Consider the following 27647-nt stretch of genomic DNA (forward strand, 5'->3'; position numbering starts at 1 on the left):
CTTCCCCTTTTCTAATCTCTGACAAGTAGTTTGTTTTCTCCGACCACTTATACCAGAGTCCAGTAAACATTTGCGAACACCCATACTGCCAGCTATAGAACATACAAGATGGCTTTACTGTCCCCATGGATGATTGGTCTACTTCTGTCTCCCCTGGGTAAGTACCAGACAACTCACTGCACCTGTAAATGCACCTGGTACAAAACTGGTAGTCTGCAAGCTGCCTATTGTTACGTGAAATATTTACATTAATAGTATAGTGCAGCTCTCTGTGTTATACTTTAGATGATTACTTACATTAAATTATATATTGCTTAAAAGGACATTGTCAAAAACAAGAATATTTTCATATTTTCCGCTCTTAAATATAGAGAAATGACTGTTACCAATATTACTGCAATAATGTAATATGTTTTATTTTTTATTTTGTACTTGGAATCACTAAGATCCATTTATGAATTGCAAAATCTGTGGTGCGACAATGTGTCTTTTGGTATGTGAATACACCTAGCTATCTCAGGGGCAAACGCAGGATTTCTAGAGGGGGGTTTCCAAATGCAATCCACAATCTCCCACTCTGCAGAACATTGGAGCAAGTGTGGGAGTCTGAGGGAGTGGTAGAAGAACCTAGTAACGACTCTGAACATTAATATACACATTGGTCTTTGAATACACTGGATACTGTATGCAATACCGTATTAATATTTAACACTATAGATGATCTATATTAGTATAGGTTGTATCAAACATATTTAACTGACATAAATAAAATAAGTGGTTAGGAAAAGGTTAAACCTCCCATAATAAATAAATAAATAAATAAATAAATAAATACACAAACATAATAGAATCAGTAGGAGACAGAACTGTACTTTCTAAGCACACATTCTCCCACCTCATGGTAGGGCTCCTGTCTCTTCTTCCAGTGCACTCATTGAGGACTCACATCCACACAGACGGCAAATTTGCTAGAAGAAGCTGCTACCACTGGGCATGTGCAGCAGCTCCACTCTGTCCCTTAAACGGTGGTGGCAGCTCTATTAATCATATTATACACTATTTTACCCGCTGGCCAAGGGGAGGGGGCTTTCTGGGCAGTCATGGATACTACCCACTGGTAAAATGCGGAGCAACCTGAAGGACTTACCTTTGGGGGCTTTGACAGCAATAATATGGCCACCCCAACCTCCGTTGCCCTGGACCCCCACCTGCCTTAATCTGGTCCTGGTGACACAGACACTAATCTGGGCAAGCCAAAGACTGAAGTCCTGTACGAATGAGCTCTGTAATGCATGGCATCACACAGCGTTGTGCTAATTCTGCGCTGCTCTATTAATGCCTTTGCAACAATAATACTAGTACTAAGTGACTAGAACACTATAAGCAACTCTGGATGCTCCCGTGATGCGAATAAGATGCTAAAGTCAGAAAAAAGGAGGACCGGTCTATGGGGACATAACTATAAATCCCACAGCAAGACCACTGCTAAAGACCAGCGGGATCCCAAGCTCCGGTCACCCATACCCAACCCAATAGAATAACTACATAAACCCCTAATTACTGGGGTACCTTAAGGATCACATCCAGTATCACTGGGGACAGAATCTGTGGTGGGTATGGATGGGTAACAACCCTGTCTTAGAATAATATTCTCAGCACTTTCAGCAGTGGGATGAAAGGACAGTAAAGGTGGGTACACACTAATAGATATATCTGCAGATCAATTGATCTGCAGATATATCTATGGACGGATCGAGCAGTGTGTTCAGCATACACACTGCTCGATCCGTCGGGGACTGACGTCATGAACTGGGCGGGCGTGTACACCCGCCCGCCCAGTTCAGCTGTCAATCACCGCCGGCCGCCGCAGCATGTGTACGGGCGGTCGGCCGACCGCCCCGTACACACACAGCGACGCACCAATATATCGGTAGATATATTGGCCGTCGGCTGTGCTGCGCGGCCGACGCGATACGTCTGTGAACGACGGAGTTCACAGACGTATCGGCCGTACACACTGGCCGACGGCCCCGCGATATATCGGCCGTTCAAGAGAACGGCCGATATATCGACCAGTGTGTACGGGCCTTTAGGGGTAAATTGACTAAAGCTTCTAAAACAGAGAATCAGCGATGTTGTTCATATCAACCAATCAGATGCTGCCCATCATTTTCTAAAAGGCAATAGAGAAATAATGGACAGCATGTGATTGGTTGCTATGGGAAAAACCAGCAATTCTCTGTTTTAGAAGCTTTAGTAAATTTACCCCTAAGAGTCTATTGGCTGATACAAAAGTACTGGATACAACTATTACATTTCTGCCTAATGGCTAAAGCAGTAGTTCCCAAACTTTTTTGAATCACGACGCCCCAAAGTATCAGAATTTCTTTCACTGCACCCCTAGGCCAAAAGTTTCTTACTGAGAAATTTACAAAGAAATAGTAAAATTAAGTAAATTGTGTTTATACGTCATCCTTAGTGCTGAAACACACTACCCGGCTTTTGCCGGCCGGGAAAAAGCCGGACGGCTTTTTCCCGTGCCGGCATTGTAGTTAACAGTGTGAGGGCTAGCGTCCCTTCACACTGCACGGCCCCGGCCCGGCTGCCGGGTTGCAGCCGGGTCTCACCACTGGAAGGTCCGGCGGCCGGGCGGCCGCCGGGCCGTCTTTGGAGCCAGTAAACCATGTGTGTGAAGGGGAGCTTTCACACACAACGGTTTTTTCTGAAGCCGTGTCTGATGCTGCGCATGCGCACAGCATTACACACGGCTCAAAGCCGTCCTGTGTGACAGACACTGCCGGTTTCTCCCGGATGGCAAAAAGCCGGACAAAGTTTGCCATCCGGGAAAAACCGGAGTGTGTGTTACAGCCCTTAGGGTCAGTTGTGTGGTGAGGGACAGGATTTGCTGTTGTTTGTCCACATATTTTATGATTGGCAGCCACAAATTCTGGTTTTGCCTATTACATGGACCATAAATAATTTGAATTGGTCCTGGACCACCAACACGAGGCACCCCTGCAGTGTCTCATGGCACCCCAGGGTGCAGCGGCACACAGTTTGAGAACCACTGGGCTAAAGAGTATATTCGGTGGCAGGCAAGATATTTTCTCTTATAGACAGTGACTCTGCTGTGTGTAGGTTGGATTTATGTCATATACATGGTTTAGGTGTTTCATAATAGATATTATTGGTTGAACACATCTCAGGTATATACCGTATTGTATTATTAAAGCTCTCCTTTCCAATTTAAGATATACAGTAAATGAGGTTGAAGTGAGGAGTGTGTTATGAGAAAGACACAAGGGTGTGGTGGGTGTAGCACCTATATTATAAGGGGGGAATTCAAATGTTTGAAAAGTCGGTTAGGTGTCTGTTTTTTCCTGTCTATTAGATAGCAAAAAACAGACACCCAACTGACTTTTTAAACAACGGAATATCCCCCTAAGTGTCTGCAAACAATTACACACATTCACATCATTAGAAAGGGTTGTATGGCATGTAGACATTAACAATTAGCAATGTCCACACTGACATAGTGTCGACCTGCTCATTACATCAACATAATCAGAGCCGGCCATAGGCATAGGCAAACTAGGCAATTGCCTAGGGCATTTGATATGCCTAGGGGCATCATCAGCTTCTGCTGATTAAAATGATATGCGGCATGCCTGTATTTTGTATGTAGCATTTCATATGCAGATACAGCCACAGTCTCACACAGTATATAGGCATGCTGCATATCAGTTTAATCAGCAGAAGCTGCTTGTGCATCCTAGCCACATAGCAATGCAAATAAGAGCATTTTCAATTTTAAAAAAAAGGTACCCGACGTTAGCATTGATGCAAGATTTGTGAGGACACATCTGTATCCAAGCAGAGGCAGAGGTCACAGTGTTAGTAGCAGTGTGAGTGCTGTGTGCATGTGAGTGGGTTGGTTGTGCAGTAGTGTTCGGAATATGTGTAAGGAGCATTATGTGTGTCATGTAAAAATGCATTAATAATGTGCAACATATGTGTAAAGGGCGACTATGTGTGTCATTATGTGTATAAAGGCATTAATAATGTGCGGCATATGTGTAATAGGGTACTACTGTATGTGTGTCATTATGTGTATAGGAGTACTAATGTGCAGCAAATGTGTAGGGGGCACTATGTGTGTCATTATGTGTATAAGGGCATTAATAATGTGCGGCATATGTGTAAGGGACATTATGTGTAAAAGGGCATTAATAAAGGTTGTCAGAATGTGTAAGGTGCATTATGTTTATAAGGACATTAATGTGTCTCATATGTGTAAGGGGCATTACTGTGTGGAATTATGTGTATAAATGCATTACTAATGTGTGGCATTATGTGTATAAGGTGCTCACTATGTGGCGTTGCATATAGAAAGGGCACTACTGTGTCGTCTAATGTGAATAAAGAGCAATAAGGTGTGGTGTAATGTGAATAAGTAGCAATTCAGTGTGATGTAATGTGAATAAGGGGCTCTACTGTGAGGAGTAACGTTTATAAGGTAAAGTGATACTACTGTGGGATGTAATATGAATTATGGACATTATCGCAAGATAAAATGTGAATAAAGTTGCAGTACTGTGTGGCGTAATTGGAATTGGAGTTACTATTGTGTGGCCATGCCCCTTCCCAGCAAGAAGATGCCCCTTTTTGGGATGTGCGTCAAATGTGCGAACTGTTCCTATTTAAAATATAGGGGGTACAAGGACTGCTATGGGTGAGGGGTTATGGTGCTGGGAAAGAGGTGCAAGGTCAGACGCAGAACCAGCGGTGGTGCTAGGGGGCACCAGCCAAAATCTTGCCTAGGGCATCATATTGGTTAGGGCCGGCTCTGAACATAATTAATGTCGACACTCCTATTTCAACCGACATAATGAACTGTAAAAATTCTGACCGCACATGTCGACATTATAACTATATCCCATTACATATCCTGTGTGGTTTTGCACTTTCATAAATGGTATGCTATGTAATAATAATAATAATAATAATAATAATAATAATTATTATTATTATTATTATTATTATTATTATCATCATTATTATAACAATAGAATTAGGTGTCTCAGGACAATTATATAATAACAATACTGTAAATGTGATTATCTGTATTATGTGTGAAGGAGCGCCACCTAGTAGCAAGCCTAGGTTACTGCAGAATGTCGAGCAGTGGAGGATTGGCAAGCAGCTCCGAAAGGAAATCCATGTAGTAGTTGTGTCCCCAACCCCAATTCCAGAATAATAATAATAATACTACTACAGTGTAAATGAGTTTTTGCAACAATAAAATTCTGTACATCTGGAAAGGTGTAACACGGAACACTGACTACATCAGCATAAAATGTAAGACGTTCCCAATAGAGTTCTGGACTATCGGCACTCGGGCTAATTCAGCATGGATCGCATTTGTAAAGCTTTGCAAATACGATTCAAAGCAATGCAAATGCAGAAGAAGGTGTTACACCTTGCTGCATCTGTGACCGATTGATGCAATATTCCCCGCAGACTGCCAGCTGAGTAAGCCTCAGCACACTGGTAAGCCACAAAACTGTGCCACCGCCTAGGGTGCAGACAGGGTGGTAGAGAGTATGGGTGAGCCCAGGTACACCCGTTCTCCCCCCCCCCCTTCTCCTGGTTCCGGTATGCATGGTCGACCATGTTATGGTCGACAGTCATTAGGTCGACCACTATTGGTCGACATTGTCATGGTCTACACATGAAAATGGTCGACACATCAAAGGTCGACACATGAAAATGTCGACATGAGTTTTTTAAACTTTTTTTGGTGTTTTTTGCGTAAAGTGACTGGAAACCCCAATTAGTGCTCCGCGTCCCCTCGCATGGCTCGCTTCGCTCGCCATGCTTCGGGCATGGTGCCTTCGCTCCGCTGCCGCTTCGCTCGGCACAGATTACCGTTCCAATCGTAGTCCACATGGATCGTAAAGTATGGAAAAGTTCCCCAAAAGAAAAAAAAGTAAAAAAACTCATGTCGACCTTTTCATGTGTCAACCATTTGCCTGTGTCGACCATGTGTCCATGTCGACCATGTCAATGTCGACCAATAGTGGTCGACCTAATGACTGTCGACCATAACATGGTCGACCATCTGAACGGATACCCCTTCTCCTCGCACAGCCAGAGGAAACTGCATCCACCGCAGCCTATCACAGCATAGCATACTGGACTGACAGGCACAATCTGCATCGCTGCCAGGTAAGCAGGGGGGGATGGGGTCTAGCGGAAGACCCGGGCCCCCGCCAGGTCCTTAAATCAGTCCTGGGCCAGGGTTTTTAGTTCCTCCCCTCCTCTCCCTTGGTGCCACTGGGTAAAGGGTCTAGGGTGCGGCACCATTGCTGCCCTGTGGCATCTCTGTTTGGCATGCATATAAGCATCGAATCCTGCCATTTTGGTATCCAGTTTCTAGGTTGACAGTAACTAGGTCGACAGTGTCTAGGTTGACCACTATTGGTCGACAGTAACTAGGTCGACATGGTTTCTAGGTCAACAGGGTCTCTAGGTCAACATGTTCTAGGTCGACAGTCAAAAGGTCGACATGAGTTTTTCAAATTTTTTGCTTTTTTTTAAACGTTTTCATACTTAACGATCCACGCAGACTACGATTGGGAATAGTAAGCTGTGCTGAACGCAGCGAGGCACCTCGCTCCGAAGCATGGCGAGCTAACCGAGACATGCAAGAGGACACGGTCCACTAATTGGGGTTCCCGGTCACTGTATGGAGAAAACAACACCAAAAAAAATAATAAAAAAACTCATGTCAACCTTTTGACCTGTCGACCTGCACCATGTTGGCCTAGAGACCCTGTCGACCTAGTTACTTTCGACCAATAGTGGTCGACCTAGACCCTGTCGATCTAGTTACTGTCGACCCTCCATACCACACCCGTCATTTTATGTAGAGGTTGCAGATTAATTGCTACTCCTAGTGTTGGGAAGGCATCATCATTATTATTATTATTATTATTATTATAATAGTCATCATCATCATTATCATTTATTAAGGAGCTCCATAGATCTGCAGCGTGGTCAATGGACTTTGACATTCCATGCACACAACGTATAATCTTCTTTTACTCTCCTCTGTATTCACAGCGTTCTCGTCAGCGGATGATGTCCTGGGATCAGTGGATGAAACTTTGACTTTACCTTGTACTTATTCTGTAAAATACGGAACAACCGCAATGTGCTGGGGACGAGGCCGCTGTCCATATTCAGACTGTAACATGGTGATCATACGGACAGACGGCAGCAGTGTGACCCGGAGGAGATCTGACAGACACCAGTTACTGGGGAACATATCACAGGGGGACGTGTCCCTGACCATCACTGAGGCGACCAAGGAAGATGAAGGAACTTACTGCTGCCGCGTGAAGATCCCAGGATTGGGGAATGATGAAAAAAAAGAAATAAGAGTGGAGATAGAGGACAGTAAGTGTTTTTTCTTGTAGTCAGATACAAAAATAGATTACACTGACGAAATGCATATAACGGGCGCTTCTGTGGTCCCTTTCACTAGAGCTGGGGCGTTTTAATTACTTTCACATTGTATTGTGACAAATGGCGGAACTACATGAAGTCACAATTCCTGTGCCAGCCTATCCAGCCTACCGTTCTAGCATCCGAAGACGCAACCATCACATGCCCAGTGCAAGATATCGGTCTGAAAGAAGCGTCCGAACTGTGGCGGTAATTCAGACCTGACCGTAGCAGCAAATTTGTTAGCAGTTGGGCAAAACCATGGGGGTCATTCCGAGTTGTTCGCTCTGTATTTTTTTCTCGCAACGGAGCGATTAGTCGCTAATGCGCATGCGCAATGTCCGCAGTGCGACTGCGCCAAGTAAATTTGCTATGCAGTTTGGTATTTTACTCACGGCATTACGAGGTTTTTTCTTCGTTCTGGTGATCGGAGTGTGATTGACAGGAAGTGGGTGTTTCTGGGCGGAAACAGGCCGTTTTATGGGTGTGTGTGAAAAAACGCTACCGTTTCTGGGAAAAACGCGGGAGTGGCTGGAGAAACGGAGGAGTGTCTGGGCAAACGCTGGGTGTGTTTGTGACGTCAAACCAGGAACGACAAGCACTGAACTGCACAGAGAAGTATTTTCGCAATATTGCAAATCTTTTGTTCGCAATTTTGATAAGCTAAGATTCACTCCCAGTAGGCGGCGGCTTAGCATGTGCAAAGCTGCTAAAAGCAGCTTGCGAGCGAACAACTCAGAATGACCCCCCATGTGCACTGCAGGAGGGGGGCAGATGTAACATGTGCAGAGAGAGTTAGATTTGGGTGGGTTATTTTGTTTCTGTGCAGGGTAAATACTGGCTGCTTTATTTTTACACTACAATTTAGATTTCAGTTTGAACACCCCACACCCAAATCTAACTCTCTCTCATGTTATATCTGCCCCCCCCCCCCCCCCCCCCGCAGTGCCTATGGTTTGCCCAACTGCTAACAAATTTGCTGTTGCGATAAACTCTGAATTACCCCGTGTACCTGCACCTGAATAAAGCACAGAAGTCCACCCACTGCACTCCCATGACAGTCCCTTCAGATGCAGCCCGGGGTGTCTCTGCCCAGTTGCCACCCAGCAACACCAATTTCATTTACATCTCCATTCACACTAGATGCCCATACCTTGTTTGTGATGTCGGCTCGAAGTCGGCAGATGTGGGAGGTGCGTCCATTTTCACACCTCAGAGTCACTCCTAGTACCGCTAAAATCCACCAAATTTGATAAAAGTAGATATAGAAATACAGTATGTCCAGGAATGACTGCAATAAAGAGCACTATCATAGGTTAAGCGGATGACATATGTTTTTTAAAGGATGGTACTATCAGGATAGGCGCTCGGGATGCCAGCAGTCATAATACCTACAGCGGCATCCCGATGCCCAGAATCCGACACCTTGGAGGTACGTACCGCAACCCTCCCCATCTTCCCCCCTAACCCTAACCGTCCCTGCCTATAGCCTAAACCTATTACTGCCCCCCGTAGCCTAACCCTAACCCTTCCTGATGGTGGCTAACCCTAATAATCCCCCATCCCACAGCCTAAATCTCACCCTCCCTTCCCCGCAGCCTAACCATAACCCTCTCCGGTGGTGCCTAAACCGAAGATCCCCCCCCCCTCCCTCCCCACAGCCTAACCCTAACCCTCCCCCCCAGCCTAACCCTAACCTTCCCTGGTGGTGCCTAGACCTCCCCCCTCCCTGCAGCCTATCCCTAATCCCCACTTTATCACTTTTCAAGGCTTAGTAAATCTGGCCCCTAAGAATGCCAAATTGATTTCTCACAAATATTTAAAATGCCCGCTCTAATATATATTGTAAACGCCTGCACCTCTTATTACCATATCCCATGAATGTGCGCTATACATCGCAAAACACTGCCTCCCATAAGAGAAAACAATACACCCACACATTATCTGAGTTCCAAAGCTCATTGATGTATATATTTGTTATTAAAAGGATATGGATTCAATATATATTACAAAGTACAGTATACCTATAGTTACATGGTTACACTCACACAGTAAGCAGTTAAGACATACAGTTACATACAATTACATGCCAGCATACAATACCATTCCCTCAATGTATCTTATATCTCTCTCTGTCTGTAAAGTAATGCTGGGACTCCATCTTCCTCTGAGACCAAAACAGGAACTAAGCTCCTGTGTGATCAATGTATTATCTAGTTTCTGGGGGAGGGATTCATGATGAGTCACCAGTCCCTTTGTATATGCTAATCAGATTCAGCCTTGAAGACATCCAAAGGGCTGGCCTGAGTTTCCTGTCCACTGTCCTAATAAGAGTGATTTTAGCTTTTATTCATTTAATCATAATTATCCGCTGTAATGTCCCATAACTTCACAACAAGCATCAAATTAATCTACACATCAATCTTGTTGCTTCAATAGTAAACATGACCGGTCTATCTTGTTCCATTCAAATAATACACATACATGACACCACTCCATCATATACAATTCTAAATCATCATGATGTCTGGCGCTTGATACCACCACAATTATGTACTGCATGAAATAAGTGTTGAATCCATCTCTGTGGCATGTCCGTGTAAATGCGTGTGTTACCATATATTGCTGTGCTCGCTACGCGTATTTGCAAGTATAGCTACTTATATGTGTGTAGTTTGTATGTTCTCTTTATGTAATATTTTTGACTTCGACACCCCAGACAAGGGTCACTGCTCCATTTTCAAATATGAACTACAACCTATGACTGGGTGTCTTAATAACCAAAAAATATTTGTTTCAATATTTTCACAGTTGAAGCCTGTCCTGATGATACAGATTTAGATGCCTAGTAATGAAGAATCTCCCCCAACAGACTCTCCAGGTTTGTATCCCTAGAGCTTTAATCTGGATACATGAACTTTGACCCTAATTCATATTTTACACAAACCCAATGTTTTGTGTACACATATGATGTTTGGGGGTCTGCGAAGGCACAAGACCCATTTAGTGCAGGTGCAGAATGAGTTTTGCGGTGTCTCTCGCAGCCCCCTGTCAGCCGAATCATGATTGTCATGCCGTGGTGTTGGGGGGGCGGGCGGGCTATTACCCGTCACAGTTCTGCAAAATGGAGGCTAGTTGCCCCTGTTGTGAAGGCGTGATGGGTCCTGGGTCTGCGTCATCGGACACAGACTTACTGGAGCCCGGTGCCCGGATCCTTTGGCCATCTCACACAAAACAGCTCTGCAAAGTCGGACAGATATAGAGCTGTTTAGTTGTTGTATTTTTGTCAGTGATACCGGTATACAATTAAAGCATGTTTACAACAAATAAATATGTTTAAAATCATTTCTAACCTTAAAATCAACCAAAATTTCTTTGATCTCTCAAAATAGTCCATGTACTGTACATGTCATTTTTGTACATTGTTCCCAGTAAAATGCGCCTGAGACGCAAAACGAGGAAATATGATGCACAAGCAGCCCCTGCTGATTACAGTGATATGCGGCATGCCTATATTCTGTGTGTACTTGCGTCTGTATCTGCATACAAAATGTTATGCTACAGTGCATTTCATCCAAACACTGTTTCTCTGGAATACACTGTAGCATAACATTGGGGTTTATTTAAGGTGTGTTGCTTCAATCATGGGACTATTGGGTGCCAATGGGTGACTTTCTGTCACTGTGCAACTGTTAAAATACCAGACAGTTTCCGATTGGTCTGAAAAAAATTGGACGTTTCTTGGTCTAAAAATCCCGCAAGAAGTCGGATCCGATGCATTGGGATGGTAAAAGACGCACGCCATCACATTGTCCGAGTTCCTGGAGAAAGTCGCACATTATGATGTCCGAGTTTGTCCAACTTTTTCCCAGACGCAAAACTCGGATCCCATTACAATCCCGGCCTTTATCTTACAGACGCCTCAAGCCGCATTTGCATTTTAATGACACAAAATTGCACAGCCGCTTCCTTGTGGCTGCACAATTCCTTACACACATGAATCAGGCTCATTGTTTCATATAGAGAAGTTTTTAATGGAATGAGAAGAAAACTTATAGAAGACTTCCTGAACTCCCCTTCCCCTATAATTAGAACATCAAGGGAGAAACAATCGGCACATAATGCTGATGTTTATGCACCTGAGCAATTATTTGCCAACTGCGTATGCGCAAAAATTCTGAAGGCCCCCACGGCGCATGTGCCACACACAGTGCACCCACACAGGTGCTGCTGTGAGCGCGTCAGATGGAAAAGTAATGGGTGTCCCAGTGACAGGGAGGTGGCTAGAAGTACACACAAAATGGGCGTGTTCTGGGAGTGTCAGAGGCGTGTCAGAGCAGCCAGCCGTGTTCCCAGCTGCATAGGTGTGCGCAGGGGGGGTGCCTGGTGCGCACAGGCACCCCCTAATGTCTGGCACCCCGATCTCACATGCCTGATGCAGTGATTGCCGAGCAGGCTAATTACTGTCCCCTCTGCGCTGCACCCTGCAGGACTGCATTACTGACCGGACGCCTGGGTTAATCAAGGGTGCCACTGGCTTTCAAATTCCCAGCTCCACCTCCATGTACAAAAAACAGTGTGATGTGATGTGATTACGTCCATCCATCACACACCCACCTCTCTCCTTCTATGCTATGCCAACGCCAGCCACTGATGAGGAGCAGCATGCAGCCAGCGTTCCTTTTAGGAAGACAAATTCAATACTGGCAGACGGTCGGCAGCAGCTTTGACACGTCACTCGTTTTTCCAGCAGCAGCAGTAACTAGTTTGCGACTGTCAGTGTCAGTGAGTGACTGACTTGTAAGTAAGCTGCTGCAGCTTGCAGGGGAAAGAGAGGGGGAGCCAGACCAGGCTGAGGAGGAGCACTGTAATTGCATGAGTGCCATCAGGGGTGTTTGGTGCACACCACAACATCTGACAATGTATCTGCTTTATTAGGATTGGTACAAAGGTGGATATTTTATATGCGTTGACCATCAATAGATGGTGCTAGACACGCCCAAAAGGCGGTGCTAGACACACCCCTCCGACGGTGCACCCCCTAATAAAATGTGCTGCGCACGCCAGTGCCCAGCTGCCAGAAGGAGAAACTGAACCTGCCATAGGGCTGGGGCAAGTTTTGATGGTGCGACTGATGGTGACGGGTAATCACCCACCAATAGGTATTACACCGTGCACAGACACTAAAAGTGGGCATCACAGTCCTTGTACATTTGGCCCCAAAAATGTACACAAGCGATGGAATTTAGCGGCGTTTGCATAAGCCGACCACAAATACACTAATAGCAATGGGACGATATACTATGGTCCGGGGTGTGCGGTTGATACTGGAGGTAGCCAAAGCCAACCTCCCACTTGAAGTGATCAGGTGGGATTTGTATAGCGCTCATCCCCTTTGTATCAGTATGTCTTGCACTGACTCATATAGGTTTGTACCTCTGGACTATGCAGACTATATAAACACTTGCATATAGTTAGTATAGCCCACTTATCAATTACCGTCTTGTATTATTCAGGGGCGGTTCTAGACCTTGTGGCGCCCAGGGCAAAAGTTTCCTGTGGCACCCCCCCCCCCCCTACGACCGTTGGTGCACGTCGATGGCGTGCCCCCCAAAACAGGGGCGGGGCTTCTTCATAGGGAAGGGGCGTGGCTTCTTCATGGGGAAGAGGCATGCCCACAGTTATCCACCTGTACTTGTGCCCCCCTGTAGCAGTGCTCCCTTTAGTAGTGACCCCAGTAGCAGTGCCCCCAGTTGATTTGCACCCTGTAGCAATGCCCCCTGTAATAGTGCCCCCAGTTCATTTTCCCCCAGTAGCTGTTCCCCCTGTAGCAGTTCCCCCTTTAGTAGTGCCCCTAGTAGCTGTGCCCCAGTAGCTGTTCCCCCTGTAGCAGTGCCCTCAGTATGTGCCCCCTATAGTTGTACCCACTATAGATTTGCCCCCAGCAGCTGTGCCCCTGTAGTAGTGCCCCCAGTAGCCATGCCCCCTGTAGGTGCCCCCAGTAGTTGTGCTCCCTGTAGGGGGCTGCCTCTGTAGTAGTGCCCCCAGTAGCCGTGCCCCCTGTAGGGGGCTGCCCCTGTAGTAGTGCCCCCAGTAGCTGTGCCCCCTGTAGGGGGCTGCCCCTGTAGTAGTGCCCCCAGTAGCTGTGCCCCCTGTAGTAGTGCCCCCAGTAGCTGTGCCCCCAGTAGCTGTGCCCCCTGTAGTAGTGCCCCCAGTAGTTGTGCCCCCTGTAGGTGCCCCCAGTAGTTGTGCTCCCTGTAGGGGGCTGCCTCTGTAGTAGTGCCCCCAGTAGCCGTGCCCCCTGTAGGGGGCTGCCCCTGTAGTAGTGCCCCCAGTAGCTGTGCCCCCTGTATAAGTGCCCCCAGTAGCTGTGCCGCCTGTAGTAACGCCGCTTTGAAACCCTAAAAATAAGAATTTACTTACCGATAATTCTATTTCTCGTAGTCCGTAGTGGATGCTGGGAACTCCGTAAGGACCATGGGGAATAGCGGCTCCGCAGGAGACTGGGCACAAAAGTAAAGCTTTAGGACTACCTGGTGTGCACTGGCTCCTCCCCCTATGACCCTCCTCCAAGCCTCAGTTAGGATACTGTGCCCGGACGAGCGTACACAATAAGGAAGGATTTTGAATCCCGGGTAAGACTCATACCAGCCACACCAATCACACCGTATAACCTGTGATCTGAACCCAGTTAACAGCATGATAACAGAGGAGCCTCTGGAAAGATGGCTCACAACAATAATAACCCGATTTTTGTAACAATAACTATGTACAAGTATTGCAGACAATCCGCACTTGAGATGGGCGCCCAGCATCCACTAAGGACTACGAGAAATAGAATTATCGGTAAGTAAATTCTTATTTTCTCTGACGTCCTAGTGGATGCTGGGAACTCCGTAAGGACCATGGGGATTATACCAAAGCTCCCAAACGGGCGGGAGAGTGCGGATGACTCTGCAGCACCGAATGAGAGAACTCCAGGTCCTCCTCAGCCAGGGTATCAAATTTGTAGAATTTAGCAAACGTGTTTGCCCCTGACCAAGTAGCTGCTCGGCAAAGTTGTAACGCCGAGACCCCTCGGGCAGCCGCCCAAGATGAGCCCACCTTCCTTGTGGAATGGGCTTTCACAGATTTTGGCTGTGGCAGGCCTGCCACAGAATGTGCAAGCTGAATTGTACTACAAATCCAACGAGCAATAGTCTGCTTAGAAGCAGGAGCACCCAGCTTGTTGGGTGCATACAGGATAAACAGCGAGATTTCCTGACTCCAGCCGTCCTGGAAACATATATTTTCAGGGCCCTGACTACGTCCAGCAACTTGGAGTCCTCCAAGTCCCTAGTAGCCGCAGATACCACAATAGGCTGGTTCAGGTGAAACGCTGAAACCACCTTAGGGAGAAATTGAGGACGAGTCCTCAATTCTGCCCTGTCCGTATGAAAAATTAGGTAAGGGCTTTTATAGGATAAAGCCGCCAATTCTGAGACACGCCTGGCTGAAGCCAGGGCCAACAGCATTACCACTTTCCATGTGAGATATTTTAAGTCCACAGTGGTGAGTGGTTCAAACCAATGTGATTTTAGGAACCCCAAAACTACATTGAGATCCCAAGGTGCCACTGGAGGCACAAAAGGAGGTTGTATATGCAGTACCCCCTTGACAAACGTCTGAACTTCAGGAACTGAAGCCAGTTCTTTCTGGAAGAAAATCGACAGGGCCGAAATTTGAACCTTAATGGACCCTAATTTTAGGCCCATAGACAGTCCTGTTTGCAGGAAATGCAGGAAACGACCCAGTTGAAATTCCTCTGTAGGGGCCTTCCTGGCCTCGCACCACGCAACATATTTACGCTAAATACGGTGATAATGTTGTGCGGTTACATCCTTCCTGGCTTTGATCAGGGTAGGAATGACTTCATCCGGAATGCCTTTTTCCTTCAGGATCCGGCGTTCAACCGCCATGCCGTCAAACGCAGCCACGGTAAGTCTTGGAACAGACAGGGTCCCTGCTGGAGCAGATCCCTTCTTAGAGGTAGAGGCCACGGTTCCTCTGTGAGCATCTCTTGAAGTTCCGGGTACCAAGTCCTTCTTGGCCAATCCGGAGCCACGAGTATAGTCCTTACTCCTCTCCTTCTTATGATTCTCAGTACCTTGGGTATAAGAGGCAGAGGAGGGAACACATACACTGACTGGTACACCCACGGTGTTACCAGAGCATCCACAGCTATTGCCTGAGGGTCCCTTGACCTGGCGCAATACCTGTCTAGTTTTTTGTTGAGGCGGGACGCCATCATGTCCACCTTTGGGTTTTCCCAACGGTTCACAATCATGTGGAAGACTTCTGGGTGAAGTCCCCACTCTCCCGGGTGGAGGTCGTGTCTGCTGAGGAAGTCTGCTTCCCAGTTGTCCACTCCCGGAATGAACACTGCTGACAGTGCTATCACATGATTTTCCGCCCAGCGAAGAATCCTTGCAGCTTCTGCCATTGCCCTCCTGCTTCTTGTGCCGCCCTGTCTGTTTACGTGGGCGACTGCCGTGATGTTGTCTGACTGGATCAGCACCAGCTGACCTTGAAGCAGAGGTCTTGCTAGGCTTAGAGCATTGTAGATGGCCCTTAGCTCCAGGATATTTATCCTTGGTGACAAGATTATCCGCTGATGCATCTGAAGATGCGACCCGGACCACTTGTCTAGCAGATCCCACTGGAAGGTTCTTGCGTGGAATCTGCCGAATGGGATTGCTTCGTAAGAAGCCACCATCTTTCCCAGGACCCTTGTGCATTGATGCACTGAGACTTGGCCTGGTTTTAGGAGATTTCTGACTAGCTCGGATAATTCCCTGGCTTTCTCCTCCGGGAGAAACACCTTTTTCTGGACTGTGTCCAGGATCATCCCTAGGAATAGAAGGCGTGTCGTCGGGATCAGCTGCGATTTTGGAATATTGAGAATCCAACCGTGCTGCCGCAGCACTATCTGAGATAGTGCTACCCCGACTTCCAACTGTTCCCTGGATCTTGCCCTTATCAGGAGATCGTCCAAGTAAGGGATAACTAAAACTCCCTTCTTTCGAAGGAGTATCATCATTTCGGCCATTACCTTGGTAAAGACCCGGGGTGCCGTGGACAATCCAAACGGCAGCGTCTGAAACTGATAGTGACAGTTCTGTACCACAAACCTGAGGTACCCTTGGTGAGAAGGGTAAATTGGGACATGTAGGTAAGTATCTTTGATGTCCAGAGAGACCATATAGTCCCCTTCTTCCAGGTTTGCAATCACTGCTCTGAGTGACTCCATCTTGAATTTGAACCTTTGTATGTAAGTGTTCAAGGATTTTAGATTTAAAATTGGTCTCACCGAGCCGTCCGGCTTCGGTACCACAAATAGTGTGGAATAGTACCCCTTTCCCTGTTGCAGGAGGGGTACCTTGATTATCACCTGCTGGGAATACAGCTTGTGAATGGCTTGCAATACTGCCTCCCTGTCTGAGGGAGACGTCGGTAAAGCAGACTTTAGGAAACGGCGAGGGGGAGACGTCTCGAATTCCAATTTGTACCCCTGAGATACCACCTGAAGGATCCAGGGGTCCACTTGCGAGTGGGCCCACTGCGCACTGAACTTCTTGAGACGGGCCCCCACCGTGCCTGAGTCCGCTTGTAAAGCCCCAGCGTCATGCTGAGGACTTTGCGGAGGCGGGAGAGGGCTTTTGTTCCTGGGAACTGGCTGTTTGCTGCAGCCTTTTTCCTCTCCCTCTGCCACGGGGCAGAAATGAGGCGCCTTTTGCCCGCTTGCCCTTATGGGGCCGAAAGGACTGCGCCTGATTATACGGCGTCTTCTTAGGTTGAGAAGCTACCTGGGGTAAAAATGTGGATTTTCCAGCAGTTGCCGTGGCTACCAGGTCTGATAGACCTACCCCAAATAACTCCTCCCCCTTATAAGGCAATACTTCCATGTGCCTTTTAGAATCCGCATCACCTGACCACTGCCGCGTCCATAAACCTCTTCTTGCAGAAATGGACAGCGCGCTAACTCTTGATGCCAGTCGGCAAATATCCCTCTGTGCATCACGCATATATAAAAATGCATCTTTCAAATGCTCTATAGTCAGTAATATACTGTCCCTATCTAGGGTATCAATATTTTCAGTCAGGGAATCCGACCACGCCACGCCCGCACTGCACATCCAGGCTGAGGCGATTGCTGGTCGCAGTATAACACCCGTGTGAGTGTATATACCATTAAGGATATTCTCCTGCTTTCTATCGGCAGGTTCCTTTAGGGCGGCCGTATCAGGAGAGGGTAGTGCTACCTGTTTAGACAAGCGTGTGAGCGCTTTATCCACCCTAGGGGGTGTTTCCCAACGTGCCCTATCCTCTGGCGGGAAAAGGTATGATGCCAATAACCTTTTAGGAATTATCAGTTTTTTATCGGGGGAAACTCACGCCTCATCACACACTTCATTTAATTCCTCGGATACAGGAAAAACTACAGGCAGTTTTTTCTCACCAAACATAATACCCTTTTTAGTGGTACTTGTATTATCAGAGATATCCAAATACATTTTTCATTGCTTCAATCATGTAACGTGTGGCCCTAGTGGAAGTCACGTTTGTCTCCTCATCATCGACACTGGAGTCAGTATCCGTGTCTGTGTCTGCCATTTGAGGTAACGGGCGTTTTAAAGCCCCTGATGGCGTTTGAGACCCCTGGACAGGCACAAGCTGAGTAGCCGGCTGTCTCATGTCGTCAACTGTCTTTCGTAAAGAACTGACACTGTCACGCAATTCCTTCCATAAGCTCAGCCACTCAGGTGTCGACTCCCTAGGGGGTGACAACTCTATAATAGGCAATTGCTCCGCCTCCATCTCATTTTCCTCCTCAAACATGTCGACACAATCGTACCGACACACCGCACACACACAGGGAATGCTCTGATAGAGGACAGGACCCCACTAGCCCTTTGGGGAGACAGAGGGAGAGTATGCCAGCACACACCAGAGCGCTATATATAGACAGGAATACCACAAAAAAACGTGCTTTTCCCTTTATAGCTGCTGTTATTATTAGAACTGCGCCAAATTAGTGCCCCCCTCTCTTTTTTACCCTTTTCTGTAGTGCAGGACTGCAGGGGAGAGTCAGGGAGACGTCCTTCCAGCGGAACTGTGATAGAAAATGGCGCCCGTGTGCTGAGGAGATAGGCTCCGCCCCCTTCTCGGCGGCCTTTTCTCCCGCTTTTTGGTGAGTTCTGGCAGGGGTTAAAATACATCCATATAGCCCTGGGGGTTATATGTGGTGTATTTTCGCCAGCCAAGGTGTTTACATTGCTGCTCAGGGCGCCCCCCCCTAGCGCCCTGCACCCTCAGTGACCGAAGTGTGAAGTGTGCCTGAGTAACAATGGCGCACAGCTGCAGTGCTGTGCGCTACCTTGTTGAAGACTGATGTCTTCTGCCGCCGATTTTTCCGGACCTCTTCTTGCTTCTGGCTCTGTAAGGGGGCCGGCGGCGCGGCTCTGGGACCGGACTCCGAGGCTGGGCCTGTGTTCGGTCCCTCTGGAGCTAATGGTGTCCAGTAGCCTAAGAAGCCCAAGCTGGCTGCAAGCAGGCAGGTTCGCTTCTTCTCCCCTTAGTCCCTCGATGCAGTGAGCCTGTTGCCAGCAGGTCTCACTGAAAATAAAAAACCTAAAACTAAACTTTCACTAAGAAGCTCAGGAGAGCCCCTAGTGTGCACCCTTCTCGGCCGGGCACAAAAATCTAACTGAGGCTTGGAGGAGGGTCATAGGGGGAGGAGCCAGTGCACACCAGGTAGTCCTAAAGCTTTACTTTTGTGCCCAGTCTCCTGCGGAGCCGCTATTCCCCATGGTCCTTACGGAGTTCCCAGCATCCACTAGGACGTCAGAGAAATAGAAACTAAACAAACAAAAACCAATACTTACCAGCCTCGCTCCTGCTTCCGGACCGCTGCTGCCGCTGCTGCTTTCTCCGGGCACCGGCTCCTCTCTATGGGAGAGACGTCATGATGTTTCTCCCATAGCAGCGCCGCACTGACACTAGGGGTCAATTTTGACCTTTAGCGCGAGTCTGCAGCGACGCCGGCTGCGTGCGCCCGCAGCAGCCGGAAGCCGGGGGCCGGGGAGCAGGTGTGGAGGGAGGGTGGATTAGTAGCGGCTCTTGCCACGGTGGCGGCGCCCTCGGGGTAGCAGCGCCCCAGGCAAAAAGCCTGCTTGCCTGTGGCAAGAGCCGCTACTGGTATTATTATTGAACACAACCAGTAAAGCACTGCTTTCATTACAACTAGATTCCAACCACTAAACCAGGGGTGGGGCCCACCAGCTGGTGTCAGTGAGACATGCTGCCGCTCAGTCCGGCGGCAGCGTGTCTCAGCTGTCAGAACAGAGAGACGGAGGAGAGCGCGGCTGTCGAGTGGGAGCGGCGGCGTGTAGTACTTCAAACCAGCCGCCGGTCCGTGAGCCAATCAGAGCTCGCGAACCGGCAGCCAATCAGGAGCCGCGGCTGCCGGTCCGCGAGCTCTGATTGGCTCTCGAACCGGCGGCTGGTTTGAAGTACTACACGGCGCCGCCGATCCCACCCGACAGCCGCGCTCTCCTCCGTGTCTCACGGTAAGCAGCACGGAGGGGAGGGGGGAGGGCATCTGCATACCTGGCACTGTGGGGGGCATTTTTATACCTGGCACTGTGGGGTCATCTGTATACCTGGCACTGTGGGGGCATCTGCATACCTGGCACTGTGGGGGCATCTGTATACCTGGCACTGTGGGGGGCATTTGTATACCTGGCACTGTGGGGTCATCTGTATACCTGGCACTGTGGGGGCATCTGCATACCTGGCACTGTGGGGGCATCTGTATACCTGGCACTGTGGGGGGCATTTGTATACCTGGCACTGTGGGGTCATCTGTATACCTGGCACTGTGGGGTCATCTGTATACCTGGCACTGTGGGGGCATCTGTATACCTGGCACTGTGGGGGGCATTTGTATACCTGGCACTGTGGGGTCATCTGTATACCTGGCACTGTGGGGGCATCTGCATACCTGGCACTGTGGGGGCATCTGTATACCTGGCACTGTGGGGGGCATTTGTATACCTGGCACTGTGGGGTCATCTGTATACCTGGCACTGTGGGGGCATCTGCATACCTGGCACTGTGGGGGCATCTGTATACCTGGCACTGTGGGGGGCATTTGTATACCTGGCACTGTGGGGTCATCTGTATACCTGGCACTGTAGGGGCATCTGCATACCTGGCACTGTGGGGGCATCTGTATACCTGGCACTGTGGGGGACATTTGTATACCTGGCACTGTGGGGTCATCTGTATACCTGGCACTGTGGGGTCATCTGTATACCTGGCACTGTGGGGGCATCTGTATACCTGGCACTGTGGGGGGCATTTGTATACCTGGCACTGTGGGGGCATCTGTATACCTGGCACTGTGAGGGGCATTTGTATACCTGGAACTGTGGGGAGCATTTGTATACAGTACCTGGCACTGTGGGGGCATTTGTATACCTGGCACTGTGGGTGCAATTGTGGATCTGGCACCGCACTATTGGGGGCATATGTGTATCACGTCCCATTTTAACTGGCCACACCCATTTTTTTGGCGCGTGCACGCCTCCGGCGCGCACAAACAGTACCTCTAAGGGGCAGACCTACTGGGGGGCAGGGTAATTTTTAAGTTGAGAATTTTTGTATGGCCCCCGAAGGATTTTTATAAATATCCAAATGGCCCTCGGTAGAAAAAAGGTTCCCCACCCCTGCACTAAACAGAGGCATATACTTACACGAGTCAGTGCCAGGTATACTGATACAGCAGGGTTGAGTGCTATACAAATCCCCCTTATCACATTGGGGCTGACTCATCCAGTGCAATAAGTGTAACTTTTTGCTCGTGTGAAACTACAGCAACTTATTGTATGTAAATTTTTACTTATCACGCCCAGTATATCATCCAATGCAATGCAAGCGTTTGCTGACCGGACTCCCAGTGTAAAGAGTTTGGCGAGCAGGACTTTGGACGTGAAACTACAAGTTTTGTGTGCAATCTTGAGCGGCACTGAGTCCCCTCCTGTTTGTGCCTGACCTATTGGGGAATGACAGGCAGCTATTGTGGAAATACTGGCAGCCATCGACTGCAAGGACATGTTGGTGCTCGTTGAACTACAAGCACCAGCATGACCTTCCGGTCAATAGTTGCCACTGTATGCTAAAATACATAGTTACACAAACAAACAAAAAATACAGATTCTTATTTAAAACAAAAAAAAATATAAAAATAAAGAGGAATAACATGCTCACCAAAAAAGTGATTTGTCACAGTGCAATATCATAAGATCTTTGTAATCCAAAGAGGAACTGTTCTACTTCTGTAATCCAATGGGCAGGGAAAACTGACAACTGCTCTCTATACGTGCCCACCGCTGAATAACGCTGATTGTTTTGTAGGAGTGCAGAGCGTGGGTATGGGTCATCCGACGCAGACCTCCTGGCTTCTGTAGCGTGATTAGCCCGGCCATCCTAGGGCCTCATTCCGACCTGATCGCACACTAGGTTTTTCCATCAGGTCAAAACTGCGCATGCGTATGCACCGCAATGCTCATGCGCGTCGTACGGGTACAAAGCGGATCGTTGCTGAGCGATGGATTTAACGAAGAATCCATTCGCACAGCCGATCGCAAGGAGATTGACAGGAAGAGGGCGTTTGTGGGTGGCATCTGACCGTTTTCTGGGAGTGGTTGGAAAAACGCAGGCGTGTCCAAGTGTTTGCAGGGCGGGTACCTGACGTCAATTCCGAACAGGCTGAAGTGATCGCAGCGGCTGAGTAAGTTCAAACCTACTCAGAAACTGCACAAAACTTTTTTGTACCGTTCGGCTGCACATGTGATCGCACACTTGCACAGCAAAAATACACTCCCCTATAGGCGGCTACTATCTGATTGCAGCGCTGCAAAAAGTAGCTAGCGAGCGATCAACTCGGAATGACCCCCTAATACGAGGGTCACTCAGATGGCCGATGTTCATGTAAGTGAACAAAGCATAACAAAGCAGCAGCAGCTGCTACTGCACTGCATACATCTCTGAATCCATCCCCTAAATTCCTTCTGCATCCACCAGCAGTATCCTTCGGCGCGAATGCGCTCTGTGACTCGGAGGCACGCGCAGACTAAAAACATTGGTCGCTTGCATCTGCCGTCGCTGCTGTGTCCACTGAATCAGGCCCAGTAATTTTCAGAATGACAATAAAATGATATAATCCCTGTTTTCCTTTTATTCATCAATGATGTTATCAGCGCTATATTAGAGCTAACACTACTCACATCTATACCACACTAAAGCACACTCACAACTCTCCCATTTGTCACTGTGAGTTACTCTCGCTCCTCTAGTTCCAGTTGTGTCCTCTTCCAATTAGATTGTATACTGTAGCATAAGCAGGGCCCTCTTACCCTTTTTCCACATATGCATTTATTTTATTTTCCATTTTTGTCCTTGTTTTATGTATTCCCTTTTCCCACCACTGTCCGGCGCTGCTGAGCTGAGTGGCACTTTCTGCATCAACAATAATAATAATACTTCATTCTTTTGTGTGTACAAATTGCATAAACTTTAATAAAAAATAACTTTTACTACTATGCTCTCTTTCTGTTTGCAGGGCTGACTTAACACCTCTGATGTAAAAACTGAAGAATGCAGTGACTGTTGTGGAATAAGATTCAATATAACCTATGATGAATCCAGGCTTTTGTATAATTAGCAGCATAGTTTAATGAAACTTCCTATATTAGCTTTGCAAAGCATAAACCACAAAGCATCATAGCTTCATTAACAGATGCCAGCAGTGCTTACTTGCAAGAGGTACAGGGGGGTGTTCTCTACAAAGCTTATTATCATAACACATATATATTTTATAATGTATTGGTGCCGACCTATAAAAATTTTAAGTAGATAAAGACAGAACAGTAAATCCCATCTTGAGCGATAATGAGATTAAGCAATGGGCATGGAGGAGGAAGAGGTGCTTTGAAAGAGCAATTAAGAGATTAAGCAATGAGCATGAAGGAGGAGGAGGTGCTTTAGAGGAGGAATAAAGAGATTAAGCAATGGGCATGGAGGAGGAGGAGGTGCTTAAGAGGAGGGATAAAGAGTTTAAGAAGTGAAGGCGTAGGGTGGTGCTTCATAAAAGTGATAAGGAGATTAAGAAATGGACATAGAGGAAGAGTAAGTGCTTTAGAGGAGGGATAAAACGATCAAACAATGGGCCTGAAGGAGCAGTAGGGTGTTTTAGAAAAATGATGAGATTAAGCAATGAACGTGGAGAAGAAGTAGGGTGCTTTAGAGGAGTGAGAGATTGAGGAATGAGCATGGAGGAGGAGTAGGGTGCTTTAGAAGAGCATTATAAGATTAATCAATGGACATGGAAGCGAAGGGTGGTTTAGAAGAGTAATAACGAGATTAAACAATGAGCACGAAGGAGCCTGGGGTAGTTTAAGAGAGGAGAGGGCCCATGTGAAGGCTCTGTATGGGACCCCTCCTCCCTGGAAGTAATGTGGGCTCATTGTGCCAGAGTCTACTTAGCATGCTCAGGTCACCAGGAACATGGTGCCACATCTGGTTTCCAGGGATAGCTCTACTGCGCATGTCCAAATCACGGGAAAAATGGTCACAGCGCCATTTTACCTGTGATTTCTGCAGTGTGGACTGCTGGCCGACAGGAAACTATGGAGAATTAAGTATAACTATACATGGGTACAGGCTGTGCAGTGTGGGCCCCCTGGACCCAGGTGCATAACACAACCTGCACCCATTACAGATACACCATTGGAAGGAGCAGTAGTGTGTTTGCTCCTCTGTGCCCATTGCTTAAGCCCTTTTGTCTGTCTAAATGGTTCTTCTCCAGTCTTCAATCCATCTTCTCCCCAGACAATATAGCAAACAGTATGGTATTTAATTTGTCATATAAGTAGAACATTGGGCATAAGGTAATTTATTTCCATATGAAGCACTTGTAGAATTACTTGTTTCCAAATGAATGACCACAGAAAACAAACTTCCTTTTTACCCAGAGCGGTATATTAAGTAAGATCCTCTTTTGCTAGCCTACAAAGTACAACTTCCCCCCCGCAACAAAATGTTTTATAAGGGCTGAAAAACATTCAGTCTTTATAAAGTCATCAATGATTTCTTTCATGAAAAAAAAGAAATAAAAGTGCAAGCAAAAGTTATTTCCTCATTGGCTAAGCTTGCATCGGGTTTGCAACAAGTCTCCATTGGCAACGTACTGTCTATTTGCAGTTGCTCTACAATAAATAAAGTATAATGAAATAATTCTTGACTGTTTTTTGAAACATTGGAATTATTGTGTATAATGTAAGATATGTTAGTAAATAGAAGAGTAGCTGATGACCACATTATAATTAGTGTTCTGTTGATCAGCTGAATAGGAAGGCAAAAATAGTTCAGTGACAAATATATTGTGTATCCCTCGGTGTTACCCATGGGATCTCTTTATTTGCACAAAGTATAACATTAATGACCCTTAAAATGATAGGACAATGCAATGATCAAAGTACTGGCAGGAAACTACTAACATTATTCCAACACTTTAATAAGGATATAAACTATATTGCACACAATATGTATTCCAGGGTCTAGTTTTAACAATAGAAAAAACTGGACAATAACTCCTGACGGGATTGGTATGTAGTCCCGGCAGATGGGATGTTGGTGGTCAAAATGCAGACGCCAGAATCCCTATGTTCACAATCCCGACAGGGGTGAGGTAAGTATTCTACTTCCCCCTTACCCCCCTAACCCTCCCTTACCAGAGCCTAACCCTAACCTCCCCCCTTAGTCCCTAACCCTAACCTCCCCCCTTAGTGCCTAAGCCTTACCCCTCCTTTCCACATCCTAACCCTAACCCCCAGCGTCAGGATGCAGACCTGGTTGAGATTCCGGCGTCAGTGTTCTGACGGTTGATCATGCACTAGGGATGGTCATCAACCATCAATGATGGTCTATGCCGAGAATACTTTGACCATTGATGGGGGAGAACCAGATGGTTCCCCGTTATCGATTTTACAGAAGCACCGTTTTTTTTTCCTTCTTAAAGTTGCCAGCACGCGGAGCCTAGTGCTGCCCCCTGAAGCACCTGTGAAGCCCTGCTCCTGAGCTCTGATTGGCCTGCAGCCTATTGAATGGTAAAGCAGGGGTGACCATTGGTGGGTGAAACCATCAATGGTTCCCTTTCAGGTGGTTTAAGACCATTGAGATTAACCATCAATGGTACCATCTATGGTGGCCATTGATGGTTAGTCCATGATAGCTATCCCTATGCAATGACCAATGCACTTGAAAACTTCAGGGAAGCGGCTGTGCAATACTATCCAGCTGAAAGGCTATTGCAGAAGGAGGGTCTGTAGGAAAAAGGCGCCTCCTGCCAGCAGTTGCGATTCTAGTGCTGCGTCCGAAGACACAGAATCGGATCACCATTGCTACCAGGTCATAGCCCTTGGACATCTGTATAAGCTGAAGCTTACTCAGATTGGCTGTGGGACCTTCTCTGCCAGGTCTAGGAAGTGTGTGCCTACAAAACTGGGGTGACACTCCCCTGTTTTGTATAACAGCTCAGGATGCCACTCCCTCTAGTGGCGGAAGTACCGGAGACAATGGAGTTGGTTGCCGCCGGGCTCCTGTTCTGAAGAGGGCACCTTCTCCATTGCTTCTTGTCACTTCAACCACTGTGTGTGCACCAGAGAGCAATGAGCAGCAGCTCTCAGTCCACGTAAGGGGATGTGTGGTTTGCCAGCAGTTTGAAGCAGAGAGCCCATCTCCTTACAGCCTGGCTCCCGCATGCAGAGCCAACCAACCCCTCTTTTACCCTCTGCTGTATGTGAGCTGAGTTCCGGGAGCAGAAGTGCCGCGGTCCTGTGCTGTTTCCTTTAGCGCGGTGACACGACCGGAAGATATGGGGGCAGCGTTCCGCGCTCTCAACACTGGAAGAGGTGCTGCAGCCTGCGTGTACATATGTGGCAGTGAGTGTGCATATGTGGTTATGTGTGTGTACATATGTGGCAGTGAGTGTGCATATGAGGTTATGTGTGTGTGCATATGTGTCTGTGAGTGTGTATATGTGGTTATGTGTGTGTGCATTTGTGGTAATGTGTGTGCATATGTGGCTGTGAGTGTGTATTTGTTGGTGTGAGTGTGTATATGTGGTTGTGTGTGTGCATATGTGGCTGTCGATGTGTATATGTGGTTGCGTGTGTGCAAATGTGGCTGTGAGTGTGTATATGTGGTTGTGTGTGTGCATATGTGGCTGTCAATGTGTATGAGTGGTTATGTGTGTACAAATGTGGCTGTGAGTGTGTATATGTGGCTGTGTGTGTATATATGTGGTGTGTGTGTGTGTGTGTGTGTGTGTATGTATGTATATGTGGCTGTGTGTGTGTATATGTGGATGTGTGTGTGCATATGTGGCTGTGAGTGTGTATATGTGTGCGTATGTATATGTGGCTGTGTGTGTATATGTGGCTGTGTGTGTGCATATATGTTTTTGTGCGCATATGTGAATGTGTGTGTTGGTGGTGAAAGTCAGAGGGGGGCACCATTAGTCTGTTTCGCCTCCGGGCGTCTGATATGAACTTACGCCCCTGATTCCTCCCAAATACCACAGCATGCCATCCAATCTGCAGCTAAGGGGGGGACTATGGACTATTACACAGGACCCGTTCTGCACATGTGCACAATGGGTCCTGTTCTTGTGCAGTACCCCCACCATCAGATTTCTACGTAACCATCGGGTATGTGTACAAATCCAAGTCAAGACCCTTGTTCCATAGATAAGGGGCCTGGTCATCCAGCAGGTTTATAGTACAAGTCACCCGTTTTTTGTTACTACTTCTGGGACTGTCTATCAGCGTGTGCAGATTTGTGTGCAGGAAGAGGGAAAAAGCAATTTGCTAAACAAACTTCCTTTTTTTTCTCTCTGCTGTTGTTCATATCCCTTATACTATGAGAATAGTGAAAGTGAAATGATAGCCAGATGTACTTGTGAAATAGTAGGTTACCAGCATGTGATTATTGCATGCATTGTAGTACTGGAGTATTCCTAGACATTGAGTTGTCGT

The 27647-nt window shown here is 47.3% G+C and overlaps 1 protein-coding gene across 1 annotated transcript; it reads left to right on the forward strand.

The window, feature by feature from the left end:
• On the forward strand, positions 1–24846 carry LOC134933553 (hepatitis A virus cellular receptor 1 homolog). The gene is made up of 4 exons (XM_063928858.1): positions 1–157; positions 7126–7461; positions 10321–10390; positions 23174–24846. The coding sequence occupies exons 1-3, from the start codon at positions 109–111 to the stop codon at positions 10356–10358; spliced, it is 423 nt and encodes a 140-aa protein (XP_063784928.1). The 5' UTR covers positions 1–108; the 3' UTR covers positions 10359–10390; positions 23174–24846.
• Positions 24847–27647: the final 2801 nt, after the last annotated feature.

The sequence above is a fragment of the Pseudophryne corroboree genome, chromosome 6 (assembly GCF_028390025.1).
Source record: "Pseudophryne corroboree isolate aPseCor3 chromosome 6, aPseCor3.hap2, whole genome shotgun sequence".
NCBI classification, from domain to species: Eukaryota; Metazoa; Chordata; class Amphibia; order Anura; family Myobatrachidae; genus Pseudophryne; species Pseudophryne corroboree.

Excerpts from the sequence above, each read along its gene's own strand:
- LOC134933553 (XM_063928858.1), top strand. The coding sequence starts at position 109 with ATGGCTTTACTGTCCCCATGGATGATTGGTCTACTTCTGTCTCCCCTG. Across the intron at positions 158-7,125 it reads TCTACTTCTGTCTCCCCTGG|CGTTCTCGTCAGCGGATGAT; the intron begins GTAAGTACCAGA and ends CTGTATTCACAG. Across the intron at positions 7,462-10,320 it reads AAGAGTGGAGATAGAGGACA|TTGAAGCCTGTCCTGATGAT; the intron begins GTAAGTGTTTTT and ends ATATTTTCACAG.